The 19628-nt window shown below is 37.0% G+C and overlaps 1 protein-coding gene and 1 long non-coding RNA gene across 2 annotated transcripts; one reads left to right on the top strand and one right to left on the bottom strand.

Annotated features, from left to right (window-relative positions):
- Positions 1-1406: 1406 nt before the first annotated feature.
- On the bottom strand, positions 1407-19528 carry LOC138329640 (mitochondrial potassium channel ATP-binding subunit-like). Its single transcript, XM_069276757.1, has 18 exons — positions 19347-19528; positions 17466-17877; positions 14898-15053; positions 14122-14267; positions 13299-13374; positions 12813-12953; positions 12156-12241; positions 11920-12017; positions 10563-10668; positions 9284-9356; positions 9001-9120; positions 7020-7092; positions 6505-6638; positions 4933-5004; positions 4147-4325; positions 3760-3818; positions 3404-3492; positions 1407-2162 (listed from the first exon to the last, which is right to left on the bottom strand). The coding sequence occupies exons 1-18, from the start codon at positions 19418-19420 to the stop codon at positions 2052-2054; spliced, it is 2205 nt and encodes a 734-aa protein (XP_069132858.1). The 5' UTR covers positions 19421-19528; the 3' UTR covers positions 1407-2051.
- On the top strand, positions 12785-14308 carry LOC138329642 (uncharacterized). The gene is made up of 3 exons (XR_011209481.1): positions 12785-12916; positions 13230-13368; positions 14178-14308. It is a non-coding gene; the product is annotated as an uncharacterized lncRNA (long non-coding RNA).
- Positions 19529-19628: the final 100 nt, after the last annotated feature.

The following is a 19628-nucleotide window of genomic DNA, read 5'->3' as shown; positions in this document are numbered from 1 at the left end:
CCTAACCTGGTCATACATTATACTGAAACAAACCAGACACCAAACAAAACACATAACCAACCTGGTCACGTTATATGACTGACAAAACCAGACACCAAACAAAAACACACCCAACCCTGGTCACGTTATACTGACAAACCAGACACCAAACAAACACACCCCCAACCTGGTCACGTTATTATACTGACAAACCAGACACCAAACAAACATAACCAACCTGGTCACCCGTTATACTGACAAACCAGACACCAAACAAACACACCCAACCTGGTCACGTTATACTGACAAACCAGACACCAAACAAGCACACCCAACCTGGTCACGTTATACTGACAAACCAGACACCAAACAAACACACCCAACCTGGTCACGTTATACTGACAAACCAGACACCAAACAAACACACCCCCACCTGGTCACGTTATATACTGACAAAACCAGACACCAAACCAACACACACCACCAACCTGGTCACGTTATACTGACACCGGGCGAACCAGACACCAAACAAAACACACCCAACCTGGTCACGTTATACTGACAAACCAGACACCAAACAAACACACTCAACCTGGTCACGTTATACTGACAAACCAGACACCAAACAAGCACACCCCACCTGGTCACGTTATACTGACAAACCAGACACCAACAAACATACCCAACCTGGTCACGTTTATACTGACAACCAGACACCAAACAAACATACCCGACCTGTCACGTTATACTGACAAACCAGACACCAAACAAACACACCCAACCTGGTCACGTTATACTGACAAACCAGACACCAAACAAACATACCCAACCTGCTCACGTTATACTGACAAACCAGACACAAAACAAGCACACCTAACCTGGTCACATTATACTGACAAACCAGACACCAAACAAACATACCCAACCTGGTCACGTTATACTGACAAACCAGACACCAAACAAACACACCCAACCTGGTCACGTTATACTGACAAACCAGACACCAAACAAACACACCCAACCTGGTCACGTTATACTGACAAATCAGACACCAAACAAGCCCACCCCACCAGGTCACGTTATACTGACAAACCAGACACCAAACAAGCACACCCAACCTGGTCACGTTATACTGACAAACCAGACACCAAACAAACACACCCAACCTGGTCACGTTATACTGACAAACCAGACACCAAACAAACATACCCAACCTGGTCACGTTATACTGACAAACCAGACACCAAACAAACACACCCAACCTGGTCACGTTATACTGACAAACCAGACACCAAACAAACACACCCAACCTGGTCACGTTATACTGACAAACCAGACACCAAACAAACACACCCAACCTGGTCACGTTATACTGACAAACCAGATGTTTCACTAACTTTATGCTGAGTAAAAGCAGAAACTACCACTTGTTCTACAAATAATTCTTCATTTTATTCTTGAAGTTATTTTAACGGGGTTCACAAAAACAGATTGATTTTTCCCTGTCGATATTTCTACAAAAACAAACTAATAAAGTAGAAATCACTGAAAAGAATGTATCAAATACACATGAATAAAACTTTATACAATTCATAGATACCTTAATACTAGTAGCAAACAAATAATTTATCATGGTTTAAAAATAGTCATATCTCCCATATTATTCAAATTATCTTGCAACCATGTACACAAAACATATGGGAAATCTACTCACACTCAATACTATGATAGGGGAGATACATTGCAAGAACAATGGTACCAAAGTCTCTAGTCAAAGAATAATCACTACAGCACAGACTAATCTATTTCTCATCTGTAGAACAAACATACTAGGTGTACACCCACTGACCACTGTTGTTTAAGCAATGAAAATATTTCTGTTATTCATCAATTTCAATCTTGCCTTAGAAATGAGAATACTTCTGGAACTCATATATTTAATATTCTAGAAATAAGGGTATTTATGAAAATTGTCAATCTGTAGCCCTAAAAATGAGAATATTTCTGGAACTCGTAGATTTAATATCCTGGAAATAAGGGTATTTCAATCTGTAATTCATAGATTTGTGGCCTTAAAAATGAGAATATTTCTGGAACTCGTTGATCTCCTCTTCAATCTCCTGTTGTCTGATGAGTTCCCAGTACAGACCTTTCTTCTTCTTCAGACTGTTGTGGTCCCCCATCTGTAACACATCAACACGACATCAACACCGTAAACAATAACGGGTGGGGCAGAATTCGTTAACCCAACAGATTTACTCTTTATGTTATTATTATAATACGAAGAGACCAGAATCATATACGACGGCTCTTTATGTTATTATTATAATACGAAGAGACCAAAATCATATACGACGGCTCTTTATGTTATTATTATTAAAGACGAAGAGACCAGAAACATATACGACGGCTCTTTATGTTATTATTATAATACGAAGAGGCCAAAATCATATACGACGGCTCTTTATGTTATTATTATAATACGAAGAGACCAGAATCATATACGACGGCTCTTTATGTTATTATTATAATACGAAGAGGCCAGAATCATATACGACGGCTCTTTATGTTATTATTATAATACGAAGAGGCCAGAATCATATACGACGGCTCTTTATGTTATTATTATAATACGAAGAGGCCAGAATCATATACGACGGCTCTTTATGTTATTATTATAATACGAAGAGACCAGAATCATATACGACGGCTCTTTATGTTATTATTATAATACGAAGAGGCCAGAATCATATACGAGACGGCTCTTTATGTTATTATTATAATACGAAGAGACCAGAATCATATACGACGGCTCTTTATGTTATTATTATAATACGAAGAGACCAGAATCATATACGACGGCTCTTTATGTTATTATTATAATACGAAGAGACCAGAATCATATACGACGGCTCTTTATGTTATTATTATAATACGACGGCTCTTTATGTTATTATTATAATACGAAGAGACCAGAATCATATACGACGGCTCTTTATGTTATTATTATAATACCAAGAGACCAGAATCATATACGACGGCTCTTTATGTTATTATTATAATACCAAGAGGCCAGAATCATATACGACATACAAATCATATATTACAGGGACATGCTACACCCCCGACAGAACATAATTGATGTTTATTACTTCGACAACAATTGGTATATATTCATGTTATTTTTTAAATGAACACACACATATCAGGTATATTGAATCAGTTCCTTTGCTTTCGGGGAATGAGCAGCTAAACCACTAACGTCTAAAACATATCATTAGTAGTCAGGTATAGCTAGACACCCCTAGGGACAAGGAGGGTAAAACAAGTAATGTCTAAAACATATCAACAGTAGTCGGGTATAGTGAGACACCCCTAGGGACAAGGAGGGTAAAACAACTAACGTCACTACAGGAAACATTACCTCCACGATTTTACCACCAGATACAACTGCTATCACATTGGCGTCCCTGATGGTGCTTAGTCTGTGGGCGATGACAAGTGTAGTCCGCCCTGTAACACAACACATTTATAATTTTTTATAGTAGTGACATTTTGTTTATTTTACCATCAAACAAACAATATTACCCAAAAATGGAGAAAATATTTCAATGATTTTAGATTTTGAATTGAACTCGCAGCAATATTACCAAGTACATGTATTAAAATAAAATAGTTTATACAAAATTTAAACTTTTCCATTGTCAAATTGATATAAAGCTTGAGTGAAGTTTATTCAAGTTTATACATGTATACACAGATGCACATAGAGTTATGTACCTTTAATGACGTTGTCAAGTGCCTCCTGGACGATTCTTTCTGACTCTGCATCTAACGCACTGAAAAGATAGTTCATTTTACTTTTAGCTTTGTTACAGATTGTAGCTTGAATATGTATTTTAGAACTACTGAACACCATGTATTTTGCTGTTTGGGGCTATTTAATTATGTATTTTAGAACTACTGAACACCATGTATTTTGCTGTTTGGGGCTATTTAATTATGTAAAAATGTATTTTATGTGCAAGTTAAAACTATCAAAGAACCTATTCATTTTGACATGCAGGACTGAAAGAGGGCCAAAACTGTTGAATTAAATGGATTTGATTTTTATCTAGGAGCTCCTTATGAAATATTCTACATATTCTGGCATGAATCATGAACTACCTTGTGGCTTCGTCCAAGATGAGGATGGATGGGTTTTTGATGAGGGCGCGTGCGATGGCTATCCTCTGTTTCTGTCCCCCGGATACCGTCACTCCCCTTTCTCCAAGGACAGTGTTGTAGCCCTCGGGGAACTGGGATATAAAGTCATGGGCATTGGCAAGGGTGGCAGCCTCAATCACCTACAGAACAAAGTCAGCCATGTCATACAGTCATGTTATCAATATCGTAAGACACATGTGAAATAACACTTCTATGATGTCACAGGTAGTTTTACTGACATAATCTATATATCACTTCGCATGATTGTCTTGGTAGACATAAATTTTAAATCCAAGTCTGATTTCATTACTCTTAAATAGAAACAAAATTGAAAGTTTTTTTGCATAAGTTCATACATTGCTAGCTATGTGATAAATAAAATCTTGCACCCGTGACTACCTAATATGTAATCGATTAAATTTGTTAAATGATTTGATAATTATATAAGTCACTCGCCTAAAGGCTTTATGCATCAAATTACTAAACTGAAATTACTAAAATTCATTTTACATTACCTACTCATGTAAGATTTTTGTATTAAATATATACTTATACAATAGATATGATCAAGCAGAAATATGACAGAGGGACCAGCTACACAATCCTTATTGTGGCCACATTTTGACCAACTCAATGGAGGGCACAACACACAAGAAATGTGGTACAAGGAAGAAATTTTTGATTTTAATTCTGTAGATGATTCCTCAACCACCATTTACAATGTATGTTAACAGATATTACTCCTACCTCAATATCAGAAGCTTCCGGTTTCCCATATCGAATGTTCTCCATAACCGAGGTAGCAAATAGGACTGGTTCCTGTAACATAGCAATGTTCATGTTTAAACATTAACAGCTGATCATGAGATAACGTTGCTTGTTCTTAAATCATAAATTTATTATCATGAAATAAAAATATGTACCTGGTTAATATAACTTTGTGCCCTACCCCTGTGTACCTTGTGTACCTGGTTGATATAACCTAGTGCCCTGCCCCTGTGTACCTGGTTGATATAACCTAGTGCCCTGCCCCTGTGTACCTGGTTGATATAACCTAGTGCCCTGCCCCTGTGTACCTGGTTGATATAACCTAGTGCCCTGCCCCTGTGTACCTGGTTGATATAACCTAGTGCCCTGCCCCTGTGTACCTCGTTGATATAAACCTAGAGCCCTGCCCCTGTGTACCTGGTTAATATAACCTAGTGCCCTGCCCCTGTGTATCTGGTTAATATAACCTAGTGCCCTGCCACTGTGTATCTGGTTAATATAACCTAGTGCCCTGCCCCTGTGTACCTGGTTGATATGACCTAGTGCCCTGCCCCTGTGTACCTGGTTAATATAACCTAGTGCCCTGCCCCTGTGTACCTGGTTGATATAACCTAGTGCCCTGCCCCTGTGTACCTGGTTAATATAACCTAGTGCCCTGCCCCTGTGTACCTGGTTGATATAACCTAGTGCCCTGCCCCTGTGTACCTGGTTAATATAACCTAGTGCCCTGCCCTGTGTACCTGGTTGATATAAGCCTGTTGCCCTGTGTACTGTTATATAAGCCCTGCCCCTGTGTACCTGGTTAATATAACCTAAAGCCCTGCCCCTGTGTACCTGGTTAATATAACCTAAAGCCCTGCCCTTGTACCCTATGCCCTGCCCTGTGTACCTGGTTAATATAACCTAGTGCCCTGCCCCTGTGTACCTGGTTGATATAACCTAGTGCCCTGCCCCTGTGTACCTGGTTAATATAACCTAGTGCCCTGCCCCTGTGTACCTGGTTAATATAACCTAGTGCCCTGCCCCTGTGTACCTGGTTGATATAACCTAGTGCCCTGCCCCTGTGTACCTGGTTAATATAACCTAGTGCCCTGCCCCTGTGTACCTGGTTGATATAACCTAGTGCCCTGCCCCTGTGTACCTGGTTGATATAACCTAGTGCCCTGCCCCTGTGTACCTGGTTGATATAACCTAGTGCCCTGCCCCTGTGTACCTGGTTGATATAACCTAGTGCCCTGCCCCTGTGTACCTGGTTGATATAACCTAGTGCCCTGCCCCTGTGTACCTGTGTTTGTGTACCTGGTTGATATAACCTAGTGCCCTGCCCCTGTGTACCTGGTTAATATAACCTAGTACCCTGCCCCTGTGTACCTGGTTGATATAACCTAGTGCCCTGCCCCTGTGTACCTGGTTAATATAACCTAGTGCCCTGCCCCTGTGTACCTGGTTAATGTAACCTAGTGCCCTGCCCCTGTGTACCTGGTTAATATAACCTAGTGCCCTGCCCCTGTGTACCTGGTTGATATAACCTAGTGCCCTGCCCCTGTGTACCTGGTTAATGTAACCTAGTGCCCTGCCCCTGAGCCAGGTTGGGTCCAGGTCCTTTATGTCATGTCCATCGAGGGTTATCTTTCCTTTCTGGATGTCATAGAAACGCTCCAACAACACCGCCACTGTGGACTTGCCTGGAATGAGACGTTTTATCACAGTACAGATAAACACGACATTGATCTCCAGTAGTGTTATTGTGGTTATTGCAGAGTTATCTGCTCTTGTGAGCGAGTCATCATTTTAAACATGAAACAAAAATCATAAAAAATATAATCCTTATGAAAATTGCTGGCTATAAGGTATTATGGTTGTAACGCTACACAGCGGATCTAGAGTTTAATGGTGTAATTAAATTTTAGTGCTTTTTGCAGTATAAATTTTTTATTAAAATATGATTACATTTTCGTTGTTTTAAAGAAATTACTGGAAAGATAAATTCATTACTGTGACAACAAAGCCTAATAAAAATCAATGTAAAACTAAATACACCAAAGAAGTACATATGCTCTACCTACCTCCACCGGACAGTCCCACAAGAGCCACAACTGTTCCTGAATTGATCTTCAGATTGAAGTCTTTCAGTACTGTCTGTGGGATAAAATAATTCATCTTAAATGGTAGGATAAATGTTACTTAGGATTACTACATTGTTACAGATATTCTACATATCAAAAAAAAAGCCTTCCGTATTAGTTTATTTTAAGTCGCTCAAAGCTGTACATAAAACATTGACTTTGAATGTTTAGTCTTGATATATATCAGCTATAATAGGAAATACTGACCTAGATATGAACTTGAGAATTGACCTAAATATAGCTAACAAGAGGCCCATGGGCCTAAACGGTCACCTGAGTTCGGTTCAGAATGAAACAAAGACATATAAACACTATATATTGGCCCATCAGGCCCTTGAAGTCAGTCAGTGTTTTTATAAATTTGACTTCTTAATCTATGAAGATTATTTGGTTCCAACAAATCTGTGAATTCAGAAGAAAGATTTTTTGGGGGTCAGGCATGAAAAATTTGTTAGTAGGATTCAATAGCCACTTCATAGGGATAATTCTAACAACATTTGACTAATTTCCTATTACAAATGATCAAAAAATGCTCAAAAATGTGTTTTTCCCCATATAAACTATAGTAAACTTAACCCCCTCCCCAGGGAAAAACCCGAGACCCCAGGGTCATATAATTCACAATTTTTGTAGAGGGCCTTGAGACCTTAAAATTTCTATCCATGAAGAGTATTTGATTCTACCACATCTGTGAGTGGAGAAGAAGATTTTTTAAATTTTAGTCAATTTTACCCCTTTTGGCCCCTTCCACAGCCCCCTAAGGGATGGGGGTCATATAATTCACAATTTTGATTGGAATGTTTGTGCAAATTTTCTTGAAATTGCTTCAGCGGTTTTGGAGAAGAAGTCGAAAATGTAAATTGTTTATCATCGCACGACAGACGACGGAAGAAGGACGACAGATGACAGACGACAAATGACGACGGCCAAAGGGCGATTAGAATAGGTCACCATGAGACTTCGTCTCAGGTGACCTAAAAATAGAAATACTGACCTAGACATGAAATTGAGATTTGACCTAGATATAGCTAAAAATAGAAATACTGACCTAGACCTGTACTTGTCTCCCTTTTACTACACCTGTACTTGTCTCACCTTTACTACACCTGTACTTGTCTCACCTTTACTACACCTGTACTTGTCTCCCCTTTACTACACCTGTACTTGTCTCACCTTTACTACACCTGTACTTGTCTCACCTTTACTACACCTGTACTTGTCTCCCCTTTACTACACCTGTACTTGTATCACCTTTACTACACCTGTACTTGTCTCACCTTTACTACACCTGTACTTGTATCACCTTTACTACACCTGTACTTGTATCACCTTTACTACACCTGTACTTGTCTCACCTTTACTACACCTGTACTTGTCTCCCTTTACTACACCTGTACTTGTCTCACCTTTACTACACCTGTACTTGTCTCCCCTTTACTACACCTGTACTTGTCTCACCTTTACTACACCTGTACTTGTCTCATCTTTACTACACCTGTACTTGTCTCACCTTTACTACACCTGTACTTGTATCACCTTTACTACACCTGTACTTGTATCACCTTTACTACACCTGTACTTGTCTCACCTTTACTACACCTGTACTTGTCTCACCTTTACTACATCTGTACTTGTCTCACCTTTACTACACCTGTACTTGTCTCACCTTTACTACACCTGTACTTGTCTCACCTTTACTACACCTGTACTTGTCTCACCTTTACTACACCTGTACTTGTCTCACCTTTACTACACCTGTACTTGTCTCACCTTTACTACACCTGTACTTGTCTCACCTTTACTACACCTGTACGTGTCTCACCTTTACTATACCTGTACTTGTCTCACCTTTCTTACACCTGTACTTGTCTCACCTTTACTACACCTGTACTTGTCTCACCTTTACTACACCTGTACTTACCTGTTCAGACCTGGTAGGGTAGGAGAAGCTGACATCCTCAAACTCTACATTACCCATAAGGCTGTGGAAGGCAATCTTCTTACCGCCTGTCAGTGGAATGGAGGGAATAGTGTTGATAAACTGTAAAACAAACCAAGCTACAATAACAATATCACGAACCGTATATATATAGTTGTCTGATGATAAACTGTAAAACAAACCAAGCTTATAACAATATCACCAGGAATAAACATACATCCATGTAAGATTTATCAATAAAGACATAAGAAGTTTATAGATTTACCTCAAATACTCTGGCTCCAGCACTCATCCCACGTACAACATTACCAAATAGCAGTGACATCTGGGCCAGGGATCTGGGAACACAAAACAGTATGTCTATAATAGAGAGGGTAAGTAACTCTACATGTACGTGTAGACGAGGAATCTCCGGAATTCAGCGTGTATGACGTCATCAATTTATATTGTCTAGTGTCTGCTACAAGTAGCCATAACTTGAGGTGTAAACAATTCTGTTTCAATGACATTTTTTAAATGAATTTTAAAGAAATTTCTGTTTTTAAGTATTTATGTTATCTTACAGCGTGTCTCGTGCAAATACATTTCATGTGCGAATGGAGATGCATCAACGCGCTGTGTTATGGCCCAATGGGTCCTTATCTACAATGTATAAATATATACCACAATCCATAAATTATCGATCATTTCATACGCACATGTAAAATATCAGATCTAATACTAAGCACGTTCAGGAGTTTAACCACTAAACCATACTTTTACAACATTTTTAGAATTTTCCCCACAGGACTTGACGTCCAGTTCATAAACATAACAGCAAATTCAATCTTTTTTTTTTTTATTTTTTTTTTTTTTTTCTTTTTATTAAACTCAGGTAATACGAAGTAAATTTTTTATTGCCGAATGAACATAAATCAAATATGGACATATAACTCGATAGTGATATTTTTTTGAACTACTAATTGACAAAAAGTCGATTTCCTTTTTCATATTTCTACCGTAAAACAGGCACTTAACAAAGCGGTTTTCAAATCAGTAATAATGTAGAGAAAACTGTTTAATTGTTTAGCAATTATCACTGCATGTAATTGCATCTGAATAAGACATAAAACATTGAGAATCTATTCCGTCTTTGCATATTACAGAGTTAGCTCCCTTGCGGGTAGGTATCGATTGTTACGTCATTATTTTGTGTGAGCGCAATTCCCGTCGTTTTCTCAGAAAAGTATGACGTTACACTCGTAAACACATGACGTCACAATCAATACCTACCCGCAAGTGCAGACAACACTGTAATATGCAAATTCGGAATAGCTGAACACAGCTAGCTAATATAACTCCATACATGTACATGTCATCAAACATTGTTTTCATGACGTAAACAGAAAACATCAAAGTGTACCTCTATGTATACGTTTACATCTAGTTTACACATACAGAATTCTCATTTCTCAGCAGATCTACTGCTGGATCATCACATGGAAATGGAACACAAACTTAACAACTGGTGAAAAAAATAACTTATACTGCAGTGCTTAACGAACCTTTCAATGGTCTGAGAGGCGACAAGGAACGACATTAGGTTACCAGCTGTGATCTCCTGTCTGGACATTAACCATCCACCAGTAAATAGGGTTCCTAGTACAATACCTGGAAATAACAGGTCAAATAACAGGTAAAATAACAGGTAAAACAAGGTAACATAAATTACAGGTAAAATAGAGCACATTCCTAAACAATAATGTAGGTAAAACAAGGGCCCAATGGGCCCAGATCGCTCACCTGCTATTTGGTAATCAGGGTGCATCATTGAGACCTAAGAGAATATACTTAAAAGGATGGTTAATCTCAAATGATTCAATAAACTTGAGGTTTCGAAGGCTTTTAATTATTGCCAAGAAGTAATCTAATGGCCCTAGGGCTGTGTGCAATCCTCGTTAAAGAAATAAAGAATTAGAACAAGTAATCTAATGAAAAGATTTTAGCCTATTTGACCCCTGTGACTTTAAATGAAGGTCAAGGTCATTCATTTAAACAAGCTTGGAAGCATGCTAGAGGCCCAATATCAGCTAGGTCTCTCGGCCATTTGGTATTTTAAAAGAACTTGTGTAAAGGGGAAAGTTAACGTCAGACAGATGGACAGACGACAGATACTGCACCATGGCATGAGCTCACTTAATTGTGATAATTATACAGATACAATTAGTGTTACTGCACACTTTTACAAATCTCACATTTTTGTGTTTTTTTTTAGTCTTACTTATTTGTAAATTGTATTAAAGGGACAATTCAGTGAGGCTAATTCTGTGGCGTAACAACAAAGCAAAATATGATATAAATGTATAGTTCTACATTCCTTATGAAACCTATAACAAGAAATATTGACAATTATCATGACATTGTTAAGTATTTTGATTGATACCGTTGAAATTCCAAATCGTTGATCAATACGATTAAGCAGGTACAACATGTGTACACACTGTACCCATACCTGAGCCAAAGCCACGCACGTTAAACAAATGCAATACATAACCACTGAGGAGTTGATGAAATTATTTTTAGACAAGAACATGCATCTAATAAGGTTAACACACTACTGTAGGAGCGATATGAGTAGTTCTAGACAAAAAATTCTTTACTTCACTGATCATGACAAGGGCCAATGTTCAGCATACAAGACATCAGACCACTATGTGTAATGGCTGACAGTAAGCGAGTTTGAACATTTCACATACATTTCACTACAGTGGGCATTTCTGGCATATTACAGTAAAACCAACTATTCTTATTTCTATTAGAACTTATTTGTTTCCGAAATATGTGCAAATTTTAATATACTCTAAGACTGAATTGTCCCTTTAATATGTTAAAGATACATTAACATATTTTAATCAAACGTACCATTCAGTGCAAAGTTAGCTAGCCCCTGGAATGTTCCTATACCTAATCCTAGTCTGATATTCAGCTGTCGCGCCTTCTCAACTTCTTTGGAGTATAACCTGCAAAGATTTCCAATTTTATGATGAACTGATTTTATTACAAGTACATTTGATTTCAATCTGGTATATCTGTTGAGTTACAACTGACTTTACCGTGTTATATCTGTACTGGCCACCTTTGATATGAGAATCACTTACTCATGTTCTTTTTCCTCCATAGCAAACGCCCGCACAGTCCGGACATTACCAATAGCCTCGTCCGCCAAGGCCGTAGATTTGGCCAGCTATAACACCACAAACAAACATACAGATTAGCAAATCAATCCAACATAAGTTATGCTATTTTTTTCTATTACTTCTTGATTGTGTTATATAGTTATGTAAACTATTTCAGTTTTTGCTGAAGGTTTTTATTTTCACAGAAAAGAATCAAACTCTTTTTTGAACTTTTAAATAATGACCTTAATTTAGAATTAACAATGATAAACTTGCATAGGAGACATAACAACAAATAAGATTTCCTCTCCTGTTTAGGCTAGGATGACCTTGGCAATGGGGTCACAATATCTGTCCTCTTTCTAGACATGACCTTGTTATTGTCTTAACTGTTCCTAGGCTGACCTTGTCTTACTTGTTCTTGTGCTGACCTTGATCTTGTCTTACCTGTTCCTGAGCTGACCTTGACCTTGTCTTACCTGTTCTTGAGCTGACCTTGACCTTGTCTTACCTGTTCTTGTGCTGACCTTGACCTTGTCTTACTTGTTCTTGTGCTGACCTTGATCTTGTCTTACCTGTTCCTGAGCTGACCTTGACCTTGTCTTACCTGTTCTTGGGCTGACCTTGATGTTGTCTTACCTGTTCCTGTGCTGACCTTGACATTGCCCTCAGTCCTGACCCCATCAGGGTGCCCACACCCACAATGGCAGGCAGGATGGTTACCATGGCGACAGTCAGTTTAGGTGAGATAACAAACATGGAGCCTACACACCCTATTGCCTGTAAAAGACAATCAATATTGTGGCTTTAAGATTCAATTTTACATGTATAAATACTTGTGATGTCTAAACAATGTTCAGTGTGTTAACATTGTCCCCATATCCTTTTTACCCACAGAGAATGAAAAGGTCCTCACTTCTTTCTGAATGGCTATTCATATTATACAGATAGACCCAATTCTCTCTGAAGAGGATCCAATGATATTTATTTATGACATGAACAATAAGAACAGTTCCTCTATATCATCAGATTTTTATTTTGATTACTGGTTTCTAGACATTTCTACTGTACTTGGAGGACTAGCTAGTATGCTGAATGAGATACTGGACAGGAGGGGCCACCTACCTGAGTACTGGCTTTCAGACCCTGGGATATACACAACTTGAAGGAACTTTTAAAGTCTTGGATGTCAGAGGTAATTCTGGAGAGAAAGAAATGTCATGGTAGCACAAGATTCTATACACCTGATCAACCTTCTTGACCAATCTGTGAAAATATGTCCTGGAGACTCTTAGACTGTGTATTATATAGAAAGTTTGGATTCCACAGACCAATGAAATATATACATGTACAGTGTAACCCATTTTTTTAAAATTAATTTAAGATGTAGTTCAAGTTTGATAACTCTTCTCTATCCAATTTTGTTGTTCACCAATGCTATGAATTTTACAAACAGCTATGACAGAATGATCAATATCAAGGAGAACTCAATCTACTAATGACTACATATACCTGAATACTCAACAGGCAGTACACAGCTAATCTCTCAATCAGCCTCTTTTCATAATAACTTTTCAAATTTCCCAGCCTTATTTTGGTATGTGACAGAAAAAGGGACGTACAGAGACACAAAGTTCTAAGACCTCAAACTCCAGATGACCATTCAAGGTGATCCGTCTATATACAGGCAAAATATCCACTGGTAAATTCTGTTAATTTCAGGTCAATTTTTTTACTTAAAAAGAGCCAAAAAGTCAATTTAAAGTAAAACAGTTTACCTGAAATTTACATGAAATTCCCCTGAATTCATATGAAGATTTTTCAGGTCACTTTGACCTAATTTTGACTTGAAGTTTTTCCAAGTGAAACTGACCTTAGGTCAAAAACATTTCAGGTTAAATTGACCTGGTAATACTTTGCTTGTGAATGAGCTGTTTGTATAACATACCTATCAACTAGCTCCCCTGTTTTGTGTTTGTCAAAAAACTCTATATCTTGTCTCAGAATGGAGTCAAAGAGGTGTGTCCTCATTCTGGCGGCCATATTTTCTCCAACGGTTGACAGTAACGACAGGTAGCTACAGGTAAGGATGCTCTACAATATAGAATTATTCTGTCTTTACAGAGTTACCCCTCTTGCAGGTAGGTATTCATTGTGACGTCATTATTTTGTAACCAAATTTCACATTGTTTTCTCTAAAGGTATGACATCACAATCAATACCTACTTGCAAGGGCAGATAACTGTGATATCCAAAGACAGAATACCTGTTTATACATTTAACCACAATACCAACTAAATAATTAGACTAAGTGTAAATTTGTCTTAGACTTAAATTTAGTCATTTTGGTTAGTCCAGATGGTAGTGCACAGCCATTTAATTGTGGTCTGTGACCCAGTATCATCAATAATTCCAATAACAGGGCATTAAACTTTGACCCCATTAACGAAGGATAAGTGAGTTGATAACCACAAAACATCTGGACTACCAGTATAATAATGATTTAAAAATTTAGATATTACCCGGTAATCATTTTTATTTAAAGTGTCTTTTTTAAGAATCAAACTTGACAACCTGTCTAGGTAGGTAGCCTTAATCAAATCAGCTCTCATATTTACCTGTAGTACACTAAATCTACAACCTTTAGTTGTTATTTATTTCAGGAAAAATAACCAGAAACGAAAGCAACATAAGAGAGGTTTACAAGATAACTCCAAATTGTACCTGTATAGCATAATAGCCGATCATTTTAATAGCTGGTCGACTGACTTCCTGTATGAAATCCCTGGCTACATCTTGTGTAATTGAAGATACTATGTTGACAATTTCTCCAAGCACCAATGGAATCTGGATGTTAACTATAGCTGCAGCAACAGCACACTGTCAAATATAAACAGTTACATGATCAAATATTAACCAATTACACTGTCAAATTTAAAATCACCTACACTGTCAAATATAAAAAATACACTGTCAAATAAAACCAATTACACTGTCACATATAACCAATTACACTGTCAAATATAAACAATTACACTGTCAAATCTAAACAATTACACTGTAAAATTGAAAATCACCTACACTGTCAAATCTAAACAATTACACTGTCAAATCTAAACAATTACACTGTCAAATCTAAACAATTACACTGTCAAATTAAAAATCACCTACACTGTCAAATCTAAACAATTACACTGTCAAATCTAAACAATTACACTGTCAAATTAAAAATCACCTACACTGTCAAATCTAAACAATTACACTGTCAAATCTAAACAATTACACTGTCAAATTAAAAATCACCTACACTGTCAAATCTAAACAATTACACTGTCAAATCTAAACAATTACACTGTCAAATCTAAACAATTACACTGTCAAATTAAAAATCACCTACACTGTCAAATATAAACAATTACACTGTCAAATCTAAACAATTACACTGTCAAATCTAAACAATTACACTGTCAAATATAACCAATTACACTGTCAAATATAAACAATTACACTGTCAAATCTAAACAATTACACTGTCAAATCTAAACAATTACACTGTAAAATTAAAAATCACCTACACTGTAGAGTAGGGCTGGATCATTATATATCGATATACCGATACGTATCGGTTTTCGGCAGTGTATCGAATATCGATACACAAACATGCTGTATATCGCTGTATCGTTTTAACAACTCATCCTACTGTTTTCGTTAAAGACATAGGAAATTCCAAACAAAATTCATTCTAAAACATCATTCAAGTAACAGCATTTCAATCAAAAGGAAGTGTTTAAAGCATCTGTGTCACCTAGATGGATTAGAAATGCCTTTTCATAACTAAGAATACGAATTGACAGAAATTAATTAACACAGATGATAAACCCAATCAAATGTTTGGTAGATTTTTTTCCTGGTTATAGAATATTTTATCAAAATTGTCTTTTATTGTCATAATATTCGAAATACAAGGGTCAACTGAATTTGAAAAAGAGGTCCACTGTATCGTCAATACGTATCGTGTATTGTTTCAGTGTATTGTCAATACGTATCATATCGTTTTAGACCTTCCAATACCCAGCCCTACTGTAGAGTATGAGTTTTGACTGTTGACTAAAATGGCATGACACAACTGTTTTGTTATCTGAAGCGAAATCTTAAACTTATCATAGCTTCTGGTGAGAAAGACTTTCATCGAAAGAATAGCTGGGTCCGGCTCCCGGACAATATTAAGCGCATGCAAAAATTCCACGCCGGTCAACAGTCAAACTATTGACCGGTCCACGCCGGTCAACTGTCAAACTATTGACTGGTCAATAGCTTCTGAGAATTGGTATATTTGTAATGATTTTTAAGCAATTGTTTGTGAAAACAGTCGAAATAACTTTACTGTGAAATCATTTATTTTTGTTGGGCTCAATTTTCGTGGATTCAAAAATTTTACAATTTCGTTGGCACTTAAATTCGTGGAGAAGACCTTACACATTACCGTTAAAATACACAGTCAACACTGTCACCTGTACATGTACTGTTTGATCGCTCAAGCGGAACTAAGCTCTAGCTACCACACAACACAGTTACAATCACAATCAATAGTCGGTACTCAGCCAGTGTTTTTACAGATGTGTCCAACAAACAATTATCGTGTCACATTGATAGAGTCATGATATACTCAATCAATTATTTGTTGGTACATGTAGATGAAGTCTATGAAATTCTGAAAACTATCTTTGTTTGAACAAGATTTTCCAACTTTGAACTTGTCATGCTTGTCCCCGAAATAGACCTTGTGTAGTGAGGTAATAAACATCCTACAATGTATGAACGCATAAACTTACATGACATTGGTATATGTATATATATTTTCGTGGGGATGTAAATTCGTTGATATTGGTCAAAAAACGAAATCCACGAAAATTAAACCCTCACGAAAATTAATGATTTCACAGTATTTACATTTATGGGAAACAAAACCAACTACACAGTCAAACAGAAACAATTTCACTGTCAAACTAACTTGTACAGTTGTACAAATTAACATAGTTATGTAGATCTAATCTGTATTTACTATTAATTTTTATATTGACATTTACTAAAATGTATAAAAGACATTTAACTACTGTCAAACTAACTTGTACAGCTGTACAAATTAACGTAATTACGTAGATCTAATCTGTATTTACCTTTACCATAAATTTTTATATTGACATTTACTATAAATTAACTACAATACATATGGTATATATTGTTTAGTACTAAATACTTCATGATTTACATGCAACCATAACTCTGACTCACCACAACAGCTGAAATTAGATACAACAGGTCTGGTCTTAATAACCGGAAAAATGTTCTCCAATCAAAATCAGGTTGTTCACATGATTTGTCAATGTTCCTAGAGCCAATCAATCGAGACTTCTGGTTTTTAACTTTACAATAAACTTTTGTATTATTTAGAGTCCATGCCACATAACTGGTAAGTGATGATAATCCTACTAAACAGTTCACATGGCTGTCTTTTATATCACACAGTCTCCTAATCACAGTATTTATGGAGTAACTTCTATGTCCACTAGAGGCGGCTCTCTGTGCCGTCCTTGACAGACTTGTCCCACATTTGGTGTGTAACTTGACATATCTAACCGCCCAATGTTGGCAGTTTGTTCCGCTGTGGATGAGCTGCCTTCCATATTGAATTCCCTGATTGAACCTGAAAGCATCACATCATTTCAATAAAGAACTTCATTTCAAAGTCATTAATAACTCTATTAATATCATTAATATAAACAGATTAATTTTTCTGGTCCCCACCAAACATTGACTAGTAGAACTAACTCATGATCAACGATTATGGATAACATGCCATGTTATCAAAAATGTGCAGGAATCTGTGCTGTCATCTTTGGGGTCAGGTTTCGTGACGTCACTGCTAACGATGCCATGCGCTTGAGAACACACACTAAATATATCATTTATTGTGTCATTCTTCTCTATGTGCACTCATATCTAAAACTACAGTAATTTCAAAGTGTATCCTGACGATACGTTTTGTCAATACAGAAAAATTCAAATCTTGTCGTGCTGATTACAAGAATTAAAACATTTAGCTGCATATATGCCTACATGGTGGCACAAGACTTTTCCGCAGGATACGATTTCAAAGTCCAAGGGGTACTGGAATGCATTGGAATCTATGCTATGGTTAGTAGAGCTTAATCCAATGCAGCCTTTGACCATGCAGAGAGCTGCACTCTTGTTAATAAAAAAAAAAATCTCTACTGATTGAGTTACTACAGGTTGCAGATTCTTGATCCGACCCTGCAGAGTCTTTGGGGCGAAAACGGCTCTGGACCAGGCCGTTTTTGTTCATTTGGAACAACCAGTTCGACCGTTTGTTAAAGTCATTCTTTCAAGTATAAATCCTGACGGACCTGCAGCTTTTTATACAAGTCTATGCGGGCTTTGCCAAGGCTCGTCTGAAAACAATACCAAATCACCTGATCCGTCTTTAATTCATAAACGAACAACTATAGGTCCAAGCAGTAAAACCATATAATCGAAACGGTTTTAGACTGGCTTTTCGAGTGAGATGAATACTTAATTGACAAGTTGGGGACATATCATCGTCATATGCTACTCATGTCACCTGACAACTACCGTTATGTACAGTCGTGTGACAAAAGTCTTCGTAATTTTTATTTTTCCCTATATATTCTATGTGTTTTTACATTTTTTCTTAGATTTTTCCTGATCTCATCTAGGCGCGGATTTTAATCAAATTTGACATACTTGTAGAAAATTATCTACACTTTCAGCTAATAATATTTACATAATTTTCCTTCATGCACTTTTTGAGAAAACCGTATTTCATGACCACACAAAACTTTTTCGTTGCCATTTTGGTAAAAACAAAGAAGGAAATGACGTCATAGGTTTAAGTAGTGCACAGAAAATTATATATTTTGAAAACAAAATATCGGAAAATTATACAAATATTATGAGCTGAAAGTGTAGATAATTCTCTACAAGTATACCAAAATTGATTAAATTTCCCCAATAGACGAGATGAGGAAAAATCAAAGAAAAAATGTAAAAATACATAGAATATATAGGGAAAAAATAAAAAATACGAAGACTTTTGGCACACGACTGTAACTTTTTGTACACTGCAATACAGACCTCGGAACTAAGTGACATGTCGTATATCCGCTGATCAGAGTACGATGTAAAAACTGTATACTACTCGAATACATCGTGTATGACAACTTGTCATCAAACCAAATTAACCCGTGACCCTGTGTAGTCCTATGGTCCTACCGGCGTAATCTATAACCTCTAAAACATGGAGGCCGCCATATTTAAAAGCTATCACGAAATACGAAACTACAATATTAACAGTTACATTATTCGGTTGCCATGACGTTGTTAATCATTAATATGTGTTAAAAAAGATTAACTGAC

This window comes from Argopecten irradians, chromosome 8 (genome assembly GCF_041381155.1).
Source record: "Argopecten irradians isolate NY chromosome 8, Ai_NY, whole genome shotgun sequence".
In the NCBI taxonomy this organism is placed as follows: Eukaryota; Metazoa; Mollusca; class Bivalvia; order Pectinida; family Pectinidae; genus Argopecten; species Argopecten irradians.
Note: the sequence above shows the minus strand (reverse complement) of the source record. Positions and strands in the feature narration are given on the sequence as shown.

What these genes read in the sequence shown, in the direction of transcription:
- LOC138329640 (XM_069276757.1), bottom strand. Translation starts at nt 19,420, where the DNA reads ATGTATTCGAGTAGTATACAGTTTTTACATCGTACTCTGATCAGCGGA. An exon ending in GTCTGAAAGCCAGTACTCAG is followed by an intron (nt 12,954 to 13,298) that starts GTAGGTGGCCCC and finishes TGTCTTTTACAG; the next exon opens with GCAATAGGGTGTGTAGGCTC. An exon ending in TGTGGGACTGTCCGGTGGAG is followed by an intron (nt 6,639 to 7,019) that starts GTAGGTAGAGCA and finishes GTCTCATTCCAG; the next exon opens with GCAAGTCCACAGTGGCGGTG.